At 38.9% G+C, this 22,629-nt stretch overlaps 1 protein-coding gene across 9 annotated transcripts in view; it reads left to right on the top strand.

Moving 5' to 3' along the window:
• The first annotated feature begins 9,477 nt into the window (after positions 1–9,477).
• DENND1A (DENN domain containing 1A) overlaps positions 9,478–22,629 on the top strand; it is a 192,089-nt gene continuing 178,937 nt past the window's right edge. For 3 of the 9 annotated variants that reach the window (XM_065695816.1, XM_065695817.1, XM_065695818.1), the window contains exons 1-2: positions 9,478–9,656; positions 15,885–15,955. In XM_065695816.1, coding sequence (XP_065551888.1) covers positions 9,640–9,656; positions 15,885–15,955 — 88 coding nt within the window. In that variant the 5' untranslated portion in view covers positions 9,478–9,639. The remainder of the gene's footprint in view (positions 9,657–15,884; positions 15,956–22,629) is intronic. The other 6 variants (XM_065695810.1, XM_065695809.1, XM_065695814.1 and 3 more) reach the window with 4 other exon arrangements.

Here is a 22,629-nt window from a genome sequence, read left to right as displayed (position 1 = left end):
TCTGTAATACCTAACAGGAGGAAACTTGGTATATGTGTTTTCCCAAAATTCTGTGTACAAATGCTACTGCAAAAAAGTCATTTACCTTCATTTCGGTGTCTCTGTGTTCTCATTAGCTTTCTTACTTTTCTACCAAATAGCCCACTGGACTTATAAAATCTCTTGCAGGCTTGCTGGTTCTTAATACTTCAGAAAATCTTGTTTTCATGTCAGGCTATCTGCTCCTCAAATCCTCTGTCATCCTTCTAATCTCCACCGTGTATCTTAGCCACTGTATTTTATCCCTATTGACTTCACAAGTTAAAATGCTACCTTCAGAAAAATACATGTTTGACTACACTAACTTCTTGAACCTTCCTGTAGCCCTATCTCTCATTTTCGCTTGTCAACTTCCTTTTTTGTTCAGGATTATGTGTGCCTTCTGTTACACTGTTATGGTTGCTCAAGTAGCCTTCATGCTGAGTCTAAGGATTTTAATTTCCTCACTTTTGACTTTAGGGTCTTTTTAACTAGCTTCCTCATTTTTTGTACAATCTCTCCCCTGAGGATGTTGAAGTTAATTATACTGTGGTCACTATTACTTAGTGGTTCAACTTTACTTACTTTATAAACTAACTCCTGTGTATTACTTGAGAGGCTTTTCTTGACTTAGTTCTTTATAGCTCTAAGATTAAAACAACTAACATATGTATAAAAACATTTTTTTTTAACATCCTAGCAGAACTAACTGGAAAGTCTAGAAAAAGGCATGTACTTACAGGGAATTAGTAACAAGGACCAAGAGTATTTCTCTGACACTGGTGAAATGCAACCTAGTCTTCATTTACTATAAAACTAGAACAAATCAAATCAATAAATAATGGTTTCATTCAGAGGCAGAGGTATAGGAGCAGACTGACATCCCCACCATATCATTTTAGATACCACAAAGGAGTTATAACTAGATTCAAAAGAGCATTTCCAGCAAGATGTTATCCCCATTGTAGAGAAAGGGAACATATTTGCTGGTTTGCAATGCTGTCTGCTGCAGTTTACTATATAAAGTTCCTCCACTGAATGTGGAAGAGGTTGGTATTTCCTAGCTCATGGTATTACTTCATCACATCTTGATGTTGTGTAGTTGCAGTACTTACATAAATAAAATTGACTTTTTAATTAATATAAAATGAGATGATATTTAGAGAAGGGCACTTTGGCTTGTGGCTTTAGTTGTTTTGTGGTGGGGTTTTTTGTTTGTTGTCTGGTTTCTGGTTCCCCCCCCACAGTATGGAATGGAATCATTAGCGTCAAAGAATGATGAAAGTAATATCTTAGAACTAAAAGAGCACTCTCACTTTTCTTAAACAATACCTACAGTTTGGGAAGAAAGCTCTCATGTACTGTGAACCTGCAGTCTGTCAAAATAATGCTACATGTTTCAAAAAAAATCAAGTAAACAACAGATACTACTCAATGACAATAAGCAGATAATACTCTAGTTGGCCAGGAACCCCTAAATTCCTAATAAAATGAGTAGGCTTCTTCCACAACCAGGTATTGGACATGAAGCACATCTTATTTGAACTTCTCAGACAAAACAGGAGTACAAACATGAATGGACAGATATGGAACTTATTTACCCTTGTGTCAATCAGGGGTAACCTTACTGATGTCTTCTGAACATCAATGCAGGAAAATCAGTAAAAGGAATTTGTGGGCCATGAACTCCATTTTACACATGCAAGTTCAGAACAGCTACTGTCTGTCTAGCACTAGCTGTTGCCAGAAAGGTAAGTTAGCATGTCTTGCTTCAGCAACCGTATGGAATTACACTAATATAAAGATTCAGTCCCCTGATATTTAATCACTGTTATGCTGTTGAAGATTGTAGTCACTTGACTATTTGATCAATTTTCCACATAGCAATATGAATTAAATCTTGATTTTAACATTATGTAGTTAAATTTTGATATAAGCATGTACTTTCCCATTGTTAAAACAACCAGCTGACATCCCAGAAGTGCTTTTTGATGTTTTCTTAATACCAATCTAAAAATAATAGCTTATGACAACATGCTGTCTGATGATATCTTAATAAGTAGTGGCCCATCAGTAGTTATCATGTTACTCCATACTATGGCAGAAAGGATAAACAGATTGCCAGTAGAAGGGCAGTGAAGCTGACACTGCCAGTGCTCTTTTAGTCTGTGGTGATCGGAGTGATTATATTTGAAGCCTGGCTCAAAACATGCTTTATTTTTATATGAAAAAGTTGTGGTAATTGCTCCTGAAAACTCAAGATGGACAAACCTGAAAAAAAATCAGATCACACCAACTCTGAGATGGGAAAAGCTGAGGAAAATCATACAGCTTACACCAATACTTCATGCCAAGATTGTATTGGTTTTATTTCTAAAACGAGTGCAACAAAATATAAAACAATGTTTCAAATAATAAACATTACCAAGTTCAAAACAGTTCCTTCCTTCCTTCCTGGAAAGTTTACTATACAAGAGTTTAGTATCATACAAAGTAAGTAATTCCCTCTGTTCCAACAACTTATGTCTTGCTGTTCTGGATTTCTCCTAAGTATCCTTGTTCTTCCAGGCTCATTAGTAACTTACAGGGACTTGAATGTAGCAGTCTGATTTACATCAGTGATCTTATTCCTTTCAGCACAGGAGGGTTATCCTTTCTGTGACAAAGGCTATCACAGATATGAATAGCTATTTTCATACTGGGCTTTTTTTTTTTTGTGTGTAGCTGGAATCACACCATCATAGATTTTGCCTCATAAATCTGACTTTGCTTTATAAAGCAGTGACAGTACAGTCAGCACTCTGCCATCACAGCGAGGTGAAGAGAGTAACTTAGGTCAGTTGCGTCTTTATTATTGGCAGATGAAACAGTGTCTTCAGCAGCTTCAGAACAAGAACCAGCTAGGCAGTGTTTTCACTATGAAGGCAGTGCCATTTGGAGAAGCCACTGCAAGAGGCATGTTGCTAGATGCAAGGAGGGACATATAAGCCACAAAGTAAAGCAAATCACCAAGTAGGTAAACTACTGTTATCACCTACTGTTATTTTAAAGCTGCTTGGGTGAAAATTTGGAGATTGAAATACGTATCGGACATTATTGAGAAACAAAAATAGAGTTCTGTTAGCTCTGGTAGATGGCAGGAAGAAGAGGATAAATACTGCAAAGCCAATTTCACCCAGTCGGAACTGTATTAAAACAAAGTCAGGATGAACACTGCAGAATCTCAGATGTCTTTTGGCCAAAACAGGCACTTAGTGTTTTCAGAAGATGTGGTTCTTTTTGCTGTTTGACACAGTATTAAATGTTCTCTTTGAAGAAGTGCACATTTGATAGGGGCAACTTGTAGAGGGCCAATGTGGAGCTGTTTCCTCCACTGGAAATTCTGGGTTTGGTTGTATTCTTTATTTAATTCACCGAATCAGGCTTTTTGAATGATACTTAATAAAATTATTGTTATTCATCATAGCTTTCCTCACCTTCTCTATTTTTTTTTCTTTAGTCTATCGCCTGATATCTCTGGTAACATATACACGTGTATGTTTATGGCCAGGCTTGATGTGTGGGTGTTTGTCACGATCACTATGGGAAGTGACTCAAACAATGGAAATAACTGAAGAGAAAAAGATTTTCTGACAGAAAAATCACTGCACAGTTAAAGACAAAGAACAGAGAGTTCTGGCAGACGTTTTGCTACTTTCCCCAAAAACCTAATTAACCAATTTTTGTTAATCGTAAGAAATTCTCATGCGGGAAAATGCAGCACATGATAGACAGTAGCACAAGGAAATGTTCGCCATATTTAGATCTCCTTTCAATATAAACATAAAGAGGTCATTTCAGGTCAGTCATCCTGGGCTCTTTTCTTTAGGAGAATGAGACTCCAGCATGGCTCTTTATATTAAAGATTTCATGGGCCTGAGTTATGGCTATTGCTATAATCACAGGTATCAGAACTAAGAATAGTTATTTCTTATTTCTTTGTGAATGGAGAATGAAAAGGTCATTCAGTGTATGACCTTCAAACACTTAAAAGGGAAGGTGTTTTACAGCTTATTTAGCTTTTTAAATGAAGACTACAGATGGTGGAAGCAAGGATGGGTAGCCTAAGACAAATACAGAGAAACTGTCTGAGCAGACAGGGATGAAGTTGGGAAAGCTAAAGTCCTGATAGAATTATATCTGACCAGGGACATCAAGGGCAAAAAGCAAAGCTTCTATAGGTATGTTGGTGATAAAAGGAAGACTAGAGAAAATGTGGGTCCTCTCTGGAAAGACATGGGAGACCTGGTTATCTGGGACATGGCGGAAGCTGAGGTACCCAACAACTTTTTTGTCTCAGTCCTCACAAGGAAGTGTTCTGGCCACACCACCCAAGTTGCAGAAGGCAAAGGCAGGGATTGAGAGAATGAACTGCCCACTGACAGAAGTCCTGAGGAGAAGGACTTTTGGTGGTTGATGAGAAGCTCAGCATGACCTGGCAATGTACGTGCTTATCCCCACCTACTCTGCTCTTGTAAGACCCCACCTCCAGTACCACGTTTTCTACCAGCCTGTGATTAAATGGAAACTCCATGCCATGAAAGGATGCAGTGGATTCTGAATTATACATGGATTTAAAAGCACCTGAACAAAGTAATGGAAGAAAAATCCCCTGAAAGCTACTATGTAGCAGCACATGTGGCTGAGAAAGTGCATTAATTTATTGAAGGCTGGGAGAGGATGCTACATACTTCCATGTTCTTACACTATTCCTTAAACATCTGCCAGCATCCAGCTTTGGAGATAGAATTCTTTTGATTTAACTCACTGATTATGTTCTTATGACTTATTGGTTGGTTGGGGATTTTTTTCAGTTTTTATGCTTTCTCCTGTATTTTCCAAAGATTAATTGTACTCTGTGTGATTACAGGTTATTGTTTCTTAATTTCTAACGAAAAACAAGTAGATGTAACCCATTTAAATCCATACAAGTACACAGCCTGATTAAGACATTTTTCTTGTTTCAGGGCATAAACTGGTGTCACTGAAGGCTAACCAGCTTTCCTAACAACACCCTATGAATCACAGTAAGAACAGGCTTCTTTCTAAAGCAACATATGTGAACACTTCTGGCAGCTGTTTGCACATAAGATGGGCCAATGACCTGATCCATAACTGATGAGGCATATTGTTTGATAAGACAAGAATTACAAGCTTGAAGTTCATAAAATAACTTGTGCTTCACATCTAAAAAGTTATCTTTAATAAGCTTTCTATGAGTTCCTAAAAATTGGTAGAGTTTTTCCTAATGTTTAACCTCTGAGAAATTTCAAAAACCATACGTGAAGATTATAATCAATATTATTCAGGTAGCAGTATATTCTCTTTCAAAGCATAACCTTTTAGGTGAAGCTTAACTATTGATTACTAAATGGCACTATTTCTTGCCATTTCCATTGGCTGAGATGTAGCAGAGAGAATTTCCTAAATAAATCCACATTGGAGCATGCTTCAGAAGGGTTACCACTGACTGGAAGAAAGAGTTAACTGCATTTTTATGCACATTTGTTGCTGTGGCTGCATTACATATTAAAATACAGGTTCAGCCACATTCACCCAAATCCATCCTAGAGTGCACAGTGTATGACCTCTATTTCTGTGATACTGAACTAAGACTTTCTGGTCAATCTGGAAGCATCCTGAGGCTTTCACCAATCTTTTAATTCCTGGATTATTTTCTTCTGCCTGAAGTTTCCCTTCTGCTTCCCTTTTGTTTGCTCCATCTCTTCTGGGAGGGTGATTCACAGCTAATCAGCTCATGTATTCTGAGACATTAAAAAATACTGTTCTGCGGACAGGCCAGCAGGCATTGCTGTCTCCCTTGTGTGGTTAAACCCTTCTCTTTCCTTAGGGGCTTCACTGTCTCTGCTGCCCTGTAACTGTTACACAATAACCACTAAAGCATTGGACCAGCTGCAGACATTAGTGCCATAACTGCAGAAAATGTAACTTGGGATACCTAATGAGCAGGTTCTTTACATAAATATACCAGGAAAAGCAGAACAACAACAAAAAAAATCTACACAAATTAACGTTAGGCAGATAGAGAGAAAAACTTCCTGCAGTTGAACTGGGACATCTACATTCTGTTTAACATTTTTGTTTTCCCATTATCTTTTGGCACTTTCACACAGAAAAGATGATTTTCATGGTTTTAACAAATAGTTAAATATTCAGTCTCTAGTTAGTTGAAATTTTGCATGAATTCTCCTATTTTATCATTGTCACCTGGAAGGTACAAGATGTGTTCTGTATCCGTGCACTGGATACTGGAATGTACCTGACTTTACATCATATAAACATTACTTAGCAACAACTTAAAACATCGGTGTGTTACCAGCACTGTTCTCAGACTGAAGTCGAAAACACAGCACTGCACCAGCTACTAAGAAGGAGAAAAATAACTGCTACATCAGAACCCAGGACAATACAAAAGAACGTTAAGACTGTACCATACTAATTCCATACTGAGTGTCTGTTTTATGCTTTAACTACAAGAAATTCTGCTCACTCATTCTCTCCTTACCTTTCTGGTTTCCTCTGTCTCAGCATTACTGGATTTACAAGCTCACACTTTTTTATTAGGCAGTCTTTTAAAATAAAGTTTCCACAGACTGGATTTGCAGTGTTCATGTTGCCGGACACACTACTGTGTCTTCTCTAGAGAGGATAGAATCTTACAATTTTCCATTCACATTCCTATTAATTTTTATTAATTAAATTCCTCTCTATTAACTGTGAGTTTGAGATAGGTCATCCTCTTCTGAAGATATGCTAACATGCTGTTTTTCAGCTTATCTCATGCTTATTGCATAACCTATGTAACTGTAATATGCCCTGCTAAAAAGTTTCAGTATGCACCTGCACATTATCCAGGTTGATGAAAAGGTAGCAACATGGGGTTGCTGTCGTAACTTCTTCCTTTAGCGGCAGGAAAATACACTCATTACAAATCAGTCACCTCCAAAATAGATGTTTCACCGAGGCACATTTAAAGGAAAATACAAACCACTATTTTTACAAGCCATTTTTCCTGGCATTTGTTAGTTATCAGCCACTACCAGGTTATCCAGCAAACTGGATAAACTGGAGTATCCAGTCCTCTCAGTCTAGTTCTTGAAATCCAATGTTTACACCTTGTTTTCTCCACGTTGGGGTGAATGCATACTTCCTCATCATTCATTTGCTCTGTGAGAGGGTTTAAATTGCTCATTTGAATCACCATTTTACTCTTTAGTATGTCCAGTCTAAAAACTATCACATGTAAACCAGTTTACTATTCTTGCATACTACACTGTCCCCATTAAATATTCAGTAGATCTGTTCATATTAATAAGTTTCCCAAAACTTTAAAAAGCACACTAAACAGAAGAGACCAAAACTAGAACTGTGAGTCTCTGCTTTACTTCCTAAATTTAATGTCAATCCATTTTCCAAAAAGTGATGTTTGGGTTTTGGCATGAGTTTTTTTTCTCATTCTTGAGTTATTTTACACTGCACCAGCGTTGTATTTACCAGATTCTTTGTTTTTTTTTTCTTCGTTACTGACCATGGCATTTTGTCGTTTTGTTTTGTTTTTTCTTTTGTAACCATTTAAATAATATTTCTGTTAACTTACCTTTATTTGATGGTTACATGTATAACGCCGAGTGTACTGGTTTATTTAAAGGGGAAGAATATCCCTGGTCCAGCAGGGATACAGCAGTTTTGGTTGAAAAGCTAGTTTATACTGATACCGGTATTTCTGTATGAGACGGGGAACACTGATACGGATCACCTTTATATAACACATGTCAGGGAGCAGCAAAACCCTAGGGACAGCTGCAGCTGAGGGTGATCACAATGCAGGATGGGCAAAGAGTGACCAGGCACAGCCCAGCAGATGAGCTGGGTGGCTCAGCAGGGGTGCTGACAGCAACAGACCCTTATGACAGTCTGGCAGCCACCAGGCAAAACCAAGGTAACAGGTCTAAGCTCAGCCAAGGAAATCTAGACAATAATTCAGGGCTGGATACAGATACACCTACACAACTGAATGCTGAGGTCTGAGCTTACGTAGGACTCTTGTGGCAGAGAGCATGAGTGGAAGCCTGTGGTGGAAGCACCTCAAGTACTCAGATGAGTACTAGAAACACTCCTCATCTACCCAAACATCTCTTTGGTAACTGTGAATAAATCTTCCAGGACTTTTTGCATAAATGTTTACCGTATTTTGTACTTGTTACTTGAATAAGCATGATACGATTTCTCCTACCCAGCCTCTCTGGGGAGCAAATGGGATAGAAGAGTTAGCTCAGATAGGATATTCTCTCTCCCGTCTTTTCAGCTGACTAGATTCTTCAGCCAAGAGGTTGGTTTCCACAGTGATTTTCAATTTAGAGGTCTTTTTAAGCCAAACTTCTAATCTTTCTATTCCCTACTGCAGACCAACTCTAACCCTACAAAGTTAGTTGTTAAATTACACCAGAAATTGCCCAAACCTTCCTGAAAACTTCCTGTAAAATATGTTTAATAAAATTGTTGGGTACCTGTTCTTGATCCTGTTTCCCAACTCCAACATGGCACGTTTCAAAATCTCTCTCACTGCAATTTTAGAGTCAACATAAGCTTTGTTTTCAGCAGACTGCACTTCTTCTCTCCTTCGTTTCTTTGTGAGAAGTCTCCAGTCCCCTTTATGGCCTTACTGGGGCTTGTAATTCTTCCTAGCCATCCTTTGCTGCCTTTTTAGCCACTTTGGTTTCTGTGACCAACAGTGCAAAATGTTCTATCATCGCTCTGCAAGAGCACCAGCTCACAGCCCCTCTCTCTGCCTTCTTTTCTTTGACTTTTTCATCCCTGGGCACCAGACACATACAATGGGCCTGGGACTCCACTCCAGTTCTTGCCACGCTGGCTGCTGTCGCTGTGGGGACGGCTCACCTGGATGGGCTTTCCAGGATGGACATTCCTGCTCCTTATCTGCTCTGGATATCAGTCCTCAGTGAGCTGCGGGCTCTGGATCACACTTGTGGGGCGTTTTGGCCCAGGCCACGGTTTAAGTCCCAAAACGGGACGCAAGGCGCCATGGCGGCCACAGAGGCAGCTCCCCCTCCACGCCCGGTTGCCGGAGAGGAACGTCCCACTCAACCCCATTCCCGGCGCTCCTGCTCAGTATGGCCCTTGGCTGCCTTTTGGCTGCCTTTTGGCTGCCTTTTACTCGACTTTTAGTCGCCTTTAAGCCACCGAGAGCGGCTGAGGAGCGCTGCCCTCCCCGTCGCAGCACACCCGCCTGAGGCACCCTGAGGCGGGAAGGGAGGACCGGAGGGTTTCCGCACGCGCCCGCGGCGTGCGTTGCCATGCCAACACAGCGGGGCGCGCGCCGGGCTCCGCGGTGCCGGCCGGCAGCTGGCCCCGCCCGCGCCGCTCTCGCCGGACTACAGCTCCCAGCAGCCCCCGCGCCGAGCCGTGACTCGGCTGAGGCGACGGCGGCGCTGGGCGGGATGGAGTGAGGGGGCGAGCGGCGGAGAGAGCGCAGCCCACCGAGCCCCGGCCCCCTCCCCCTTGCCTCTCTCTGGCCCGGGTCTATGCGGCCCCCCAGAGACCATGGGATCCAGGATCAAGTGAGTGCCCCTCGGAGCTCTCCAGCCCCGCTCGCAGGCCCTCAGGAAAGCGGGAGGGCTCTGGAGAGCGAGAAGGGGACTTCCCCGCCCTCCGTCCAGCTCCGTGTGAGGCCGCGCGGGCGAGACCCCAGCCCAGCCTGCAGGCCTCGGGGTAGGGCGAGGAAGAGGGGGAGAAAGAAAGGGGGAAAGTGCTTCCCACCCCGCCAGGCCAGCTGGCAGGCCGGGGAGGGAGGAGGCGGCGGGGCAGAGGGCCTCACTCCCCGGCTGCCCGGGCGGGGAGTCCCTACGCCCTGGGGAGGGGAGTGTCGCTTCCCGCCTTCAAACCCCGCACTGGGTAGTTGTCGCTCCCGTTCTCCCTGTCTTCAGCTCTCCGTGTGGTAGCGGATAGGGCCAGGCTGTGAGGGCAGGTTGAGTGTTATCGGTGCAGGCCTTGAGGAGGACTGGGGCTGCTGGAGTGGGAAAGTCTTCGTGGCCAGCACCGGTGAACTCTGTTTTGGGGGCGATGGGTTGAGAGAGTTCAAAGCCTCCTTGCCTAGAGTGTGCCGAAGGAAAGATAGGTAGTCGAGCTATGATAACCTGAAAGTGTGTTAGCAAGGGGATTTAGGGGGAGAAAAGTGATGCAAGAGACTGATGTGTTGGGCCTACGGATGCATGTCCTCAATATTTTTTAATTTTCATAAAGCTGAAGGCTGATTTATTGGTAAGCCCTGTTAGTATGTTTGGTATTGTCACATTAATGATCTCAGTTTGTTCACGTGCCGTTCCAGGCGAATTATGTTCCTCTGAGACAGGTAGAGGTGTAATAAAGCTATCACCAAGCAGGGAGTGCTGACATCTTTGTGCATGAAGGGTGTGATAGAGTGGAGAGATCCAGTTAGATTGTGTTTTATTCAGCAGTTGCAGTAGGTGCTGTTGAGCAATTGCTTTTACTTCTTTAGTACAGCATTCTTCAAGATTACACAGGGCTTTAACTTTTCACCTCTTGTTTAACTCGAATGTGAGACTGGAGGTGACATAGTTTGTAGCGGCTTTAGTGTGATGACACATCTTCATGTTCGCAAGCCCACAGGCTGAATAGACACAAGTGTGTGTCTGGCCAGCCAGGTGTTCTAGGAAAACATAAGTGGATAATGAGTGCTTGTAGTGATACCACTGAGGTGTTCTGGAAAGCAACCTTCCTTGTTCAGGAGACACTGCGGGGATAACTTTTGCACTTTTCTGCTATATAGGTTCTCAACTGTTGCTACAGTAAATGAAAGAGAAGCTAGTTAAACTCTTAGCTTACATTGAACTACAGGTAAAAGCTAAAGTGTGTTACTATTTTGACAGCAGAGCAGCCAGTGTCTGTAATTTGCACTTTCAGATCTTGGTAGTGGTCCCCATTGCTTGGGTCACTTCAAGATTATGATCTGAAATGACTTATCATGATGACCTTATATTAAAGCTATTAAAAGACTGATGCTCACTTAAAATATAGTTTCTTTTGTGTACTTACTGAATCCACAAGCTATGCTTGCCATTTTTGGGGTGTTGGTTGCTAATTTGACGTTTAATGGCTTTGCATACACTTTGCGAAATGTGAATGTAATCACTCAGATGAGACACTTCAGCTGAAAACCTTCAGGTGGGTGTCAGTGAGGAGATGTAGCAGTTAGAAGTATTTGTTACAGCCAGTGGACTTCAGGACTTTTGCTGTGCGAAGTCTTTCAGTGTGAACATGTCTTTGTCACCAGGAAAACAGAGGTGATAACTCTATATAAACATTACTTTTCATTCCCCTTGGACTTTGTGAGGAAGCATTTTGACCAGTGTGTGATTAAACAAGACTTTGTCTTGAGCAACAAGTAATAAATTGCCTTTTTGCACTTTGGATAGAACTTTGTGCCCATGTAGAGTAAGGACAATATTTCCAAACAATCTTGAAATGCATAAAGAATGAGTGAGCCTATCTGAGTAAGAGGCTTTTCTGATCTGCTCTTCTGAGCTGGGTGTTTAATCCAGCAAAGGTTTTCAAGTTGATAAGTAGTTCCTTTATTGGGGCAGGTGGGAGCATAAATGAGAGAACTGTTTTATGATTGGGTATGCTCAGGTATGCCCCCTTTGGTGGTGTCGCCAGTATGTGTTGCAGCCCTAGCAAAAATCCAGTAGTCAGATGTGTTGCTTCTTGCTGTTGATAATTATGAGGGATATTAAACTCCTTGGCACATGATCACTTGCACACACTGTCTGCATGAAACCTGGACATATGTGTCAGATTTTTTTGATGGATGTTTAGTAATGAGTCATTTGAATGAAAGATCGCTTAGAGAAAATTATCAGTAGCTGCATCAGACTGACGTGAAAGAAATCAAGAGATTGCCAGCAATCCTGTAAACTTTTGGCTTGTGTATAGCTGCAGGCGACAGAAAGGTAAATTGAGTGTTGGATGACACTGTTGGGTTAAACTTCGTGTTGGAGCATGTCATACGGTATGTGCAAGCAACCCTGTGCCAGTGAGGTAATGTAAAATAGGCTGCTAGCGCTTCTTGGTAGCCTTCAGTACTCAAGATGTTACGAGAGAGAGAGGGAGGATTCTTTTTTTAATGTGTTAATATCAGTCTGTTCAACAGAGTTGCATTGCATCCTGAAAAACTTTGACATGTTCCTTTCCAGAGGTAGTTGTATTTCAGTGATGACAGAAGAGATCCCTCATATTAATCTGGGAATCCTTTCAGATTTTTAACATGAAGTTTGCTATATACTGAAATGTAATATTATCTACCAAGGGAATACCAGGCAGAATAACTTAAATGTATGGAAATAAATCACAGTTTGAGATGCAGTTCTGAATTGAATTAGCAGTTACAACTTTCTGCTAATAATTTTTTTTCTGCAAGAGTTGGGCAACTGAGTCTTGTTACGAGACAGCTAATTATCAGACAGTGTCAGGCTCTTCTCTCATGCCTCAATTTTTAAGTAGAATGATACTTTCTGTCATAAGTGTTATTGCATTTTCCTATTTGTAGATAAAAAATACTCCTGACAGTTAAAACAGGGTTTAGATATGTAAGGTACGTACTTGATACATGCAGCCTCAAAGACAGACTTTGTATAATTTTATTCTGCACAAATCTCTTGCAGTTCAGTAACAACTAATAATTTAATTGTAAATGGCGCATTTCTATATGTAAAATAGAAGTTCTTATGGATTGCTTTGATACTAAAACTACTTCTACATCAAAGAGATTTTAAGTAATTATATACAAATTTATCACAAATGCATTCTTTTCTCATAGAACTGCTTCCTAAATTTATATTTAGAAAAAAATCCTTAAATTATCCAGTTATCAACTATATGGTCTACTGTGTATTTTTGTACACATTTTGTACATACATATTTTTTAATTGCATCTGTATGTTCACTTGATGACTGACCATGGGTCTTTAAGTGATTATTGTGAGGAAAGAAAACTTTGTGGTTTTGTGTTTAAGGGTATAATGCTGTGGATGATTTCTGTGGGTTGAGATCTTAATACAATGCACAGGTGCTATTAGATGCAGGTCAGTTTAATAGTCAACAAAATGGACTGCAAAATATACATATTCTTATGCATGTTTATGCTATATTTGCAAACTGTATGAAGTCTCAAAGTGACTTGTTGCCTTAATTCCACTGCAAACTTATAAAATACACAGAATTCAACAATGACTTCATTCTCACGCTGAGGTGTTGGCTTCTTGAATGCAGCCTTTAATACTAAGTTTCTGACTTGGCAAAGTTACTTTAATTTCACTGTTCCTAGAAATAAGTGGACGCTTGTCATGGAATATTAAAATACAAAATATGATGCCTTTTTGTCTGAAATTTTTGGTACATAGTGTATGCTCTTGCCAGCTGTGTTAAAGAGTGTTTTCATAAAAAAATTTGAACACAGACTCTAACATAATACTAAAAAGGTGTTTATTATTTTATCCATTAGCTGTAAGAAGATTATAAAATTTATAAACTTTTAATTAAGGAAACAGGGTGCTAAAAATAAAAACATAAACAAGGTGGGTAAGATAAGGCTGCACGGCAATATACATGTAAGGAAAAACGCATTTCTGCCATTACATGGCTATCATTTCATCCTCATCCTGTACCATGATTTTAGGAGTGTAGCTGAGAATCTCAATATTCAAAGCAGAATATATGCAGCAACTGTTAAGTAGCACAGACAGAATTATGCAAGTTTGTTTTATAATTCAAAATAGTAGTTGATTTATTGATTTTGGATTTCTCAGAACCTATGAGTATAGTTATCTGAAAAATGGATATTTAAATCAGTTGGGAACTGGTGGCAGATTAAATTAACGTTCATTAAATTGTGAACCATTGTTGCTCCTGAGAGATGCTCTGTAAAACTGCAGAGCATGATCCTGTGCTACTGAAACCAACAGTAGCTTTTCTCTTGGTTTAAATAGGTGTGGGGTTTGGCTTAGAGCCACTTGAGTTATACTAAATGGGCCTGTGGCATGGTTGGAAATGTTTTATTTAATCCCTTTTGTGTTAAAGTAGGATTAAAAATAATAGAAATTCTCTGAAGAGTAGGCTGAAGTCCTTGACGTGTTCATATGTTTGGTTTGAGGTGCTGGGTAAGATGAGTTTTATTTTTTAAATGATTATTCAGGTAGGAATTCTAGCATGTGTGTATATATATATGTATGGGATTTGTCATAATTTTCATCCTTAGCTGTAAGGAGGCTAACAAAATTCACAAGTTAATTATACCTCTACCATTTTCTAATGTTAGATAGTTTACATTAACACCTAGGAGACAGTATTATCACTGTACAAGCAGCCATAAATTTAGAGCAGCAATTATGCAATTTTCATTTGTGGTTTTAACCAGAAAGTCTAAGAATAAAGTGTCACATGTTAAGACTTAAAAAATCTTTATTTCAGTAACTAAACAATTACAGCCCAATGTGTGATTCTCTTTAATCTCATAAAAAATTTTGGAGTAGCTAAAATTGTTAGAATCAGCAATTTGACTCAAAATATGCATGCTTATATAATCACCTGCTGCCTTTACATGCTCCTTATGAAATGTAATTCCAGAGCTTCACTTCTGGAGTTATATTAGTAAAAACTGGAACTGTACACTAAATGTTTTGTTGTTGTTTTCAAATTTCAAACTCATTAAGTTTTAGCTTTATCATTAGCTTTTAACTTTTATTACTGGTGTATTTATAACTCTGGAGCAGAATAAGTCTTTTGTCCAGCTTAATTTACATTTTGTAGCTGAATTTGGTATAATTTTTGACTATCATACCTGTTTCCTTATTTCATGTGCATGTGGATGCTCTCTGGATTTAAGATTCTGGAGTCTCATGAGGTGAAACCTTCTGCATTTGCAGTGTTCTTCAGCACGGCCTTTTTTGACAAAGAGGTAGAAATATTTTGACAGGTATTAAAGGGTGGAGCTGTCTTCACCCTAAATACAGCGACTGAAGTTTTCCAGTAATGTATGCATAAAATGACTTTGCATCCTCTTGACTGCAGCTTCCTTTTTTCTCCTCTGTCCTGAGCAAATAGGTGTCACGAAACTGAACGCAAGGGTCACAGTAATGAAAATGTGAATCTGTGTTATTTGTCCTGTGTTGGACAATGCAACTGTTTTCAGTTTGGTGAAGAGAAAAGAGTATTCAGGATTTCTTTGTCTTTTAAATCCCTGTATTTAGCACATAAGTGATTTATTTTCTTATTTGCAAGTAAAGGTGAAATAAAAAGAACTTACTTTTTAAGTTGGTTGTGTAATCAAAATTACTGTTGTGGCTAAGAGCTGAAATAAGTGTTGTTTTTCTGTCTGAGCAGCATTCTGAAATGGGATATAAAAGGCATTGGTTTATTTTTCTGGCAGATCTCTGAACCATAGGCCTGTGATATTTTAGTATCTAGAAATGCAGACTAGTCACAACAATGACTTAAAGGTTGTGTGTGCTTGATTTCTATTGTTCTTATCTGTCCTTCTCTGTACAAGTTTGTTAGACACCCTGTTCATACCAGCTCATCTGAGTTGTCAGTTGTATCTTGTTACAGACTAGTAAGGCAGAAAGATTTGATGTGAAATCATCACAGATGATAGGTGGAGAAATCTAGTTTATTGTGAGATATGCATTGTTAGAACCCTTTTTGACTGTGTAGTTGAAAGTATACTTGGAAAAAAAACTTAATGTGCTAAACACTGGGGTTTTTTTTCCTTTCAGACAAAATCCGGACACTACCTTTGAAGTGTACGCAGAAGTCACCTACTCAGGAATCAGTTGTGTTGGGAAAGGTATTGTTTTGTGCTGTAATTCTACCTATTTATTGGCTAAAACTATTCTTAAGAGCCATGGACTTCGAGATAATGAAGCATATTATATACTGCACTGTTCTAGCTTTTAAAGATCCTTTAATCACTGGTTCTGTGGGATCTTTTACATTTAGGACTAATAAGGAGAAGTTCTTGTCTCCATCCCTGGTTGTGGGCAGTTTTCTTTGACTGTTTTGCCTTTTTTATTTGTCTTTTAAAATAGAAATAACTCTTGGTTCATTAAGTTGAAAAAATAAATGTATTTCAGACTTGTATTTGCTGCTCATATGTGGAATGGGTAGTTTTAAAACAAAAAATACTCTCAAATTTCTTGTGCGGAATTTACATTTACTTTTTCTTACTTGCTATAGAAGTACTTTTATCTGTTCCCAGGATTCTTCTCTTGATCAAATGCTTTTATGTAGAAATAAGGCATGAATACAGCATATGATTTGTTTATCTGTTTTTAGCAGACATTGTTATTAATCCGTAATTATGCAAGTATTTTTTTTTTTAATATTATTTCTGGCAAGTATTCCTGTGTTTGTGCTAGAGAAGTCTCATAACTGCTGAAATCAACATGTAAATATACCTTTGAATTTTTGATGGTGCTTCTTTCTAAATCTGAGGAGTTTGGTCAAGTAAGCAGAAAAACCAAAGGCTGAAACTTGTAATCCTAGAATTTAGTTTAAGATGCTGTTTTGTGGATCAGTCTCTAGAATGTTATGAAAAGGGGTGGAGTAAAAATTAAATCATGATGATGAGTCAACTGATACTGAAGTAATATTTCTGAAGTTATCGTGTATATTGTATATATGTATATCCAGTAGAATGGATTTTTTGTATTTTCTCAACTGGAAAGCCACTTACCTCCTTTTATATCTGTATTTGTTACAATCAGCGAAAGTGAAATAGCTGCTACTCTTTCTTTTACTGCCAAGGCCTCCATAGGAGTTGTAACTGGAATACAGTCTTGGCTTCTCCTACTGCTATATGCCATGAAGACTATTTGATGTAACTGCAGGAGCCCTTTTAATAACTAGTCTTTGTTTCTGCACATCTGACCTGGATTCTAGTGCCAGAAAATCCGAACAAATTTGACCATAAACATTACATTGTACAGTACTAGTGTCTGGGTATAATCTTCTCTTTGAAGTTTGTTTGCATCCCCCTGGAGGGATTAATTCCCTGCTGTGGGAAGGTGGGTTAAAAAGCACGGAAACTACTTTACAGGTTTTTAATTGGAGAATTTAGTATACATTTTGTTCTATAAACCAACTGATTTTGTGGGAGTTTCTCTTGGTTGTGATTTTAGGTTTGTTGTATGCACTTGTAGGTGCAAAATCGTAAGAAAATGTTTTTAGTGAGTAAAAAAATGTTCTAGTAATTGCTTTTACAACTCACATATTCTGAAATTATTGATTCTTCCTGAATAATTTTTAAAAGATTTTTCCCAACCAATTGTTATGTATTTAAGAACCACTCTTTATTTTCAGACTTGGGTGTCCCCAGATATTCTGTCGTATTCTAAGTGCAAGCTGTGGTTTGGTTCTCCTCAGCGTCAGCTGTCTTTAACAGCCATTCGGTATCCTGGGTGAAGGACCATTCTAGAAATACAAACCTAGAGACCTCCATGTGGCCTTTTCTAATTCTTGGTAGAAAACCAAGAATATATACCAACTTTTGGGTTGTTTTTTTTTTTTTTTGTAGTCAGTGAATGTATGTTACATGACAAGCAGCAGTTACTATTAAGAAAAGCAAAATGTATAAAAGGTGTATAAGGAGAAAATCATCAGGCATGTTTAAAAAAGCCCTATTTCTTCCCATGTAATAGATCCCCAAATTAATCAAGACAGCTGGTTTTGAAGTTCATGTGCTGTTGATCACTTACAATGCTCTTAATTCTTGTATCAATTTTCTGGCATGGTTTTGAGGAGAATGAATTGCTCCAAAGCTGTGACAGCCTTAGTGTGGGAGATTGTGTGGCTTGTGGGATGGTAAAACATGCCTGTTGTTGTATTCAGAAGTTTGTGTAGCTGTGGTTGTTAAACCCCAGCCGGCAGCTGAGCACCACACATTCCCTCACTCCTCTCTGCAGGGATGGGGGAAGAATCAGAAGAGTGAAAGTATGAAAGTAACAAAGGATGCTTTCCATGTGTCTGTTAAATATCAACTGAAATTAACATCTTTAGTTCACTTCATGTTGCTGTAATGGGAGATACTGACTTGTGTTATTTACTATTTATAATTGTACATTCAAGTAGTTTTATTGCTCCTGTAATTGTTAATAATCTTGGCTTATATGTTTATTTGGTTAATTACTTTAGAAATTAATGAAAGCAGCATTATCCATTCACTATCATATAGAATCATAGAATCATTTAGGTTGGAAAACTCCTTTAAGATCATCGAGTCCAACTGCTAACCCAGCACTGCCAAGTCTACCTCTAAACCATGTCCCTGAGTACATTTACGTGTCTTTTAAACACCTCCAGGGATGGTGACTCCACCACTTTTCTGAATAGCCTGTTCCAATGCTTGATATAGAAGGCTCCCTCTTGCTTACCAAGACTGCAAAAGGTAAAAATCTGTTCTGGGCTTCAAGAAAGACTTCAGTAAACTGGAACAAGTTCAGTGGAGGGCCACCAAGATGGTGAGTGTGCTAGAGCACTTGCACCATGAGGAGAGGTTCAGAATGCTGGGCTTGTTTATCCTGGAGAAGACTTCAGGGAATCTGAAGAGCAACCTTCCATACCTAGGAGGAATTCATCAAGATTAGATATCCAGGCTCCTCACAGTAGTGCGTGGCAGGACAAGAGGCAATAACACAGACTGAATCAAGAGGTGTTTGAATTGAGTATCAGGAATGTGTTCATCATGAGGACAGTCAAGAATTGGACTATGTCACTCACAGAGTTTGTCCAACCTCCATCCTTGGAGGTTTTCAAGACCCAGCTGGATCACAGGCTGAACAACCTGGTCTGACCTTATGCCTGGCCCTTCCTTGAGCAGGAGGTTGGACTAGAGACCTCCCAGAGGTTCCTTCCAGCCTGAATTATCTGATGATCTTAAGATCTGACTCCTAGAAACAAAATCTTCAGGAACATCTGGAGGATGTTTTGTGTTCTTAATAAGGTATGAAGAGAAAAACTTCAGTGAAACCAAAGAAGTTGAAAAAGCAAACATTGTTTTATTCCAGTCCAGGCAGAACTCTTCCAAACCACAATTAAATGTGTGAACCATGGAAGGAAATGATTCCTCGATCAGCCCAGCTGTGGTCTCTCTGTCCTTTCCCCTCTAGGTTGTTTAGAAATAATGATAATCTGTGCACAGCATTGGTGATTTGCGTATATCTGGCACACAAAGTCTTTGGTACATTATACAATTCCAGCATTCAGTTGTATCTAAAAGCTGTGGTTTCTGCTTTTTTTTTTTGTTCTGTTCATAGACCTTCTTTGGGGACTTAAGGATTTATTTTCCTTTTTTTTTTTTTTTTTTTACTGGGTCACTTTACATTAATGTGTATCTTTGTTTTGAGAACTGTGAAGCAAGATACCTGCAGCTGTGACCAGCAGCATTAAGATGAGTATTTGTTATTAAGAAGGTATTTCTTTGAGGAAAAACACAATTGCCAAACCAGTTTTTTCATGTTATGATTGTGATTTCCATGGAAGCTGGGAATTCCCCTTAGCTGACTGAATCTAAGTTAGTGGTGTGGTTTGTTTGTGGGTTTTTTCCTTTAAAAGAATACTTGACTGCCTAAAATGGAATAAAAATACAAAACTGCTTTCTTCAGTTTGCTCCCACTTTTTTTTTGGGGGGGGGGGGGCTGTCTGGAATTTGGAATTTCTTCACTTAGTATTTCAGTTCTGTGTTTAGTATTTCAGTTCATTCATGTTATAATTTTCAGTTTCATCAAATAGCACTGTTCTCTTGTCCATATACTCTTATAATAAGATGTTGCTGTGTTCTAACCAAACATCTAGGGCAGCAAAACTAAATAGAAAGAATGGAGTCTGCATCTTACAGTGACAGTACATGGAACTTACCTAGTGAGAAATCTGTGGTGTGTGTGTCAAGCCTAAATATGTCAAGCATAGGAACTTTGCAAGTCCAGTGCTTTTCACCAACTCCCACATACTTTGAGGAAGAGAGGAAAAAGTAGTCATGGTTTTATTTTTAAAATGTGGGATATTACTGTAGGGAAAATATTGACTGAAACTTAGAGTGTTCTCTGATTCTTTCAGGTGAGTGCTGGCTAGTGACTGTGACTCAGAGGAAAAGGTGCAGTTCCAAGGTTAATGCAGAAACCTGGCTAATAGGCTGACTTAGGCTAAATAGTTTTAACAGGTGCCTTTTGTGCAGTGGTATAACTGGATGTTGCTAATACTGTACACATGGGCATGACTAAGTCAACTCTTAGAGTATGGCTGTTTCAGCTTTGGCTTTCAACCACTCCAGGTGAATAGAAAGATTGTTAGGACTTAAAAAGAAAAAAAGGATTGCTAGGACAAATTCCAATTCACATATAGGGCTTTAATGTTCTATAGCCTATGTGGTGGGTTTGTGTTTTTTGCTGTTACGCATTTTAGTGCTGTGTAGTTCTTGCAGTAGGAGAAGGTCTAGCTTTCCTTGTCACTTTGATACAGGGAAGTCGTCTGGCAGTCCAGGTGTATTGCTTTTAAAAAAACACAGCCAGAGAAAAAACTTCAGAGATTTTAGAGGTTTCACTCATAGAACTTGAGCTTCAGAAATTTAATAGAATAGAGCCTCAAAAATTGCAGAGAGGGGGGAAGAATAGTACAGTTTATTGCCCAGAAGATACCAGTAATATAGTCTGGACGTAATCTATAATTGCATTAGTTTTGCCTTTCTGCTGTGATGCTTAAGTAACTTCATGTAAAAGAGAGGAAAGGAAAATGCATTTTATGAGATTGTCCTTCTAATGGAGGGCTTGGGTGTTTATCGTGGCATCTCATAGTAGTAAAACTTCACAGAAATTGAGGTAGTGAATTACAAAGAGCTTTTACTGTTTCTTGTACAAGTTAAAATTGCTTAAGTTAGCTTAAGCACTTGTAGAAGTTCAGTCCTGTACTACTGACTTGCAATGTATGCTTGCAAGTGGAGTGCATTGAAACTGCATTTCCTTTTTTTAAACCTCAGCTGAAAGATTTTGGTTTTTTGAGATGCAGAAGTAGAAATTATCTCCTTGCAATTTTAGTTTAAATACCTATATAAAGAAAGTGAAAGCATACTATTTAACAAATATTTCTTTTAACTTTCAAAACACTTTATGATCTTAAAACTGTTGCAGATAATTTATCAGAAATATGATGTGATCAATTCAAGGATCTTGCTGGACCTAAGCCAAAGATCCTCACTTGTTAGATGGGCCTGCAAGGAGAATTGTAGTCTAACTGTCAAACTGCTCATGTAGAAAAAGAGAATTTGTTAGTCTAAAGTAACCGATCAAAATAGACTCTGAAGTATGAACATTTGAAAGTAAATGCTCACAGAGTAAGACACCCCCTTACACCCTTGTCTGGGAGGATGTAGCATGCTTTTGTATAGGGCTTTTGTGTTCTCGCCAAAGCAGACAGTATAGAAGTATGTCAAATCTGTAGCTTTACCATGTAGCGTGCCAAAAGGCCTTTCTCTCCAAGGACCTCATCTTTCATCTTTTTGTGAGTGTAGCATAAATTCTTGCTGTGTGTTCAAGGAAAAAGCTAAAATGGTTTAGCACAGCTAAAGGATTTCTTCTTTTTTTTTTTTTTTTTTTTAAAAACCCTGTTAAGTTAGAAGCCTAAATGCAATAGCATGGACATAGTGTAAGTGTATTAGAGTTTAATAAATGTTCACTGGATTAGGACACGAAATGTAGTTTATACTACTTCTTTTGTGACAGAATTTAAAAGGTCTTGCTGTAAGACTCACCATGTGCTTCTTTCTTTTCTGGAAAACATACCACTAAGTTGAAAAGGGAGATGAATCTTAGAAGGAAACTATTAACTCTGAGGTAGTTTATCATTGTTTGAGAGAAAGGATGAGATTTGCATTTGAATTGGCTCTGAGAGTAGCATGTACTACTAATCTTGTTCCTACTAGAAGCTTGTGAGTAGTTTAAGTACTTCCTTCTTTACTTTTCATGTTCTAGCCTTGTGCTGTAATAGCTCTTCCCCTTCCTCCCCCCTTCGCAGTACATCACAAATATTATAACTTAAACTAATCGAAGTCCTTAACTCTACTAGAGAAGTCATGATGTGCCCTAAAATTATTCTACAGTTGTCACTGTGGTTTCAATGATAGGACTTCGACAGGTTGAGAGAGCTAGTGGGTTTCTTTCTCTGCAGAACAGACACACTGCTATTCCTTGTTGTTACCTTTTTGTCATAGGTTATATGCAGCACCTCCCATACAGATGAAGTATTTTCTTGAACAAAAGCAAAGTTACTAGAGTAGGATTAAGTTCTGAGTTGGTCTTTCAGAAGTCTGTAAATCTTTCCTGTGCACCTCTCAGAGTAACCTTTATTATTTTATGGTGAAAACATTTTCTTGGTTGACGTTTGCTGTTCTGTATTGAGAAATAGATAAAATAATGAAGATATAGGAATAACAAAGGAAGTGTGAAACTCAGATCTCTTTCCATTAAATAAAGT

The sequence above is a fragment of the Lathamus discolor genome, chromosome 15 (assembly GCF_037157495.1).
Source record: "Lathamus discolor isolate bLatDis1 chromosome 15, bLatDis1.hap1, whole genome shotgun sequence".
NCBI classification, from domain to species: domain Eukaryota; kingdom Metazoa; phylum Chordata; class Aves; order Psittaciformes; family Psittacidae; genus Lathamus; species Lathamus discolor.
The sequence above is the reverse complement of the archived record's forward strand: the minus strand, read 5'-3'. Positions and strand labels throughout refer to the sequence as shown.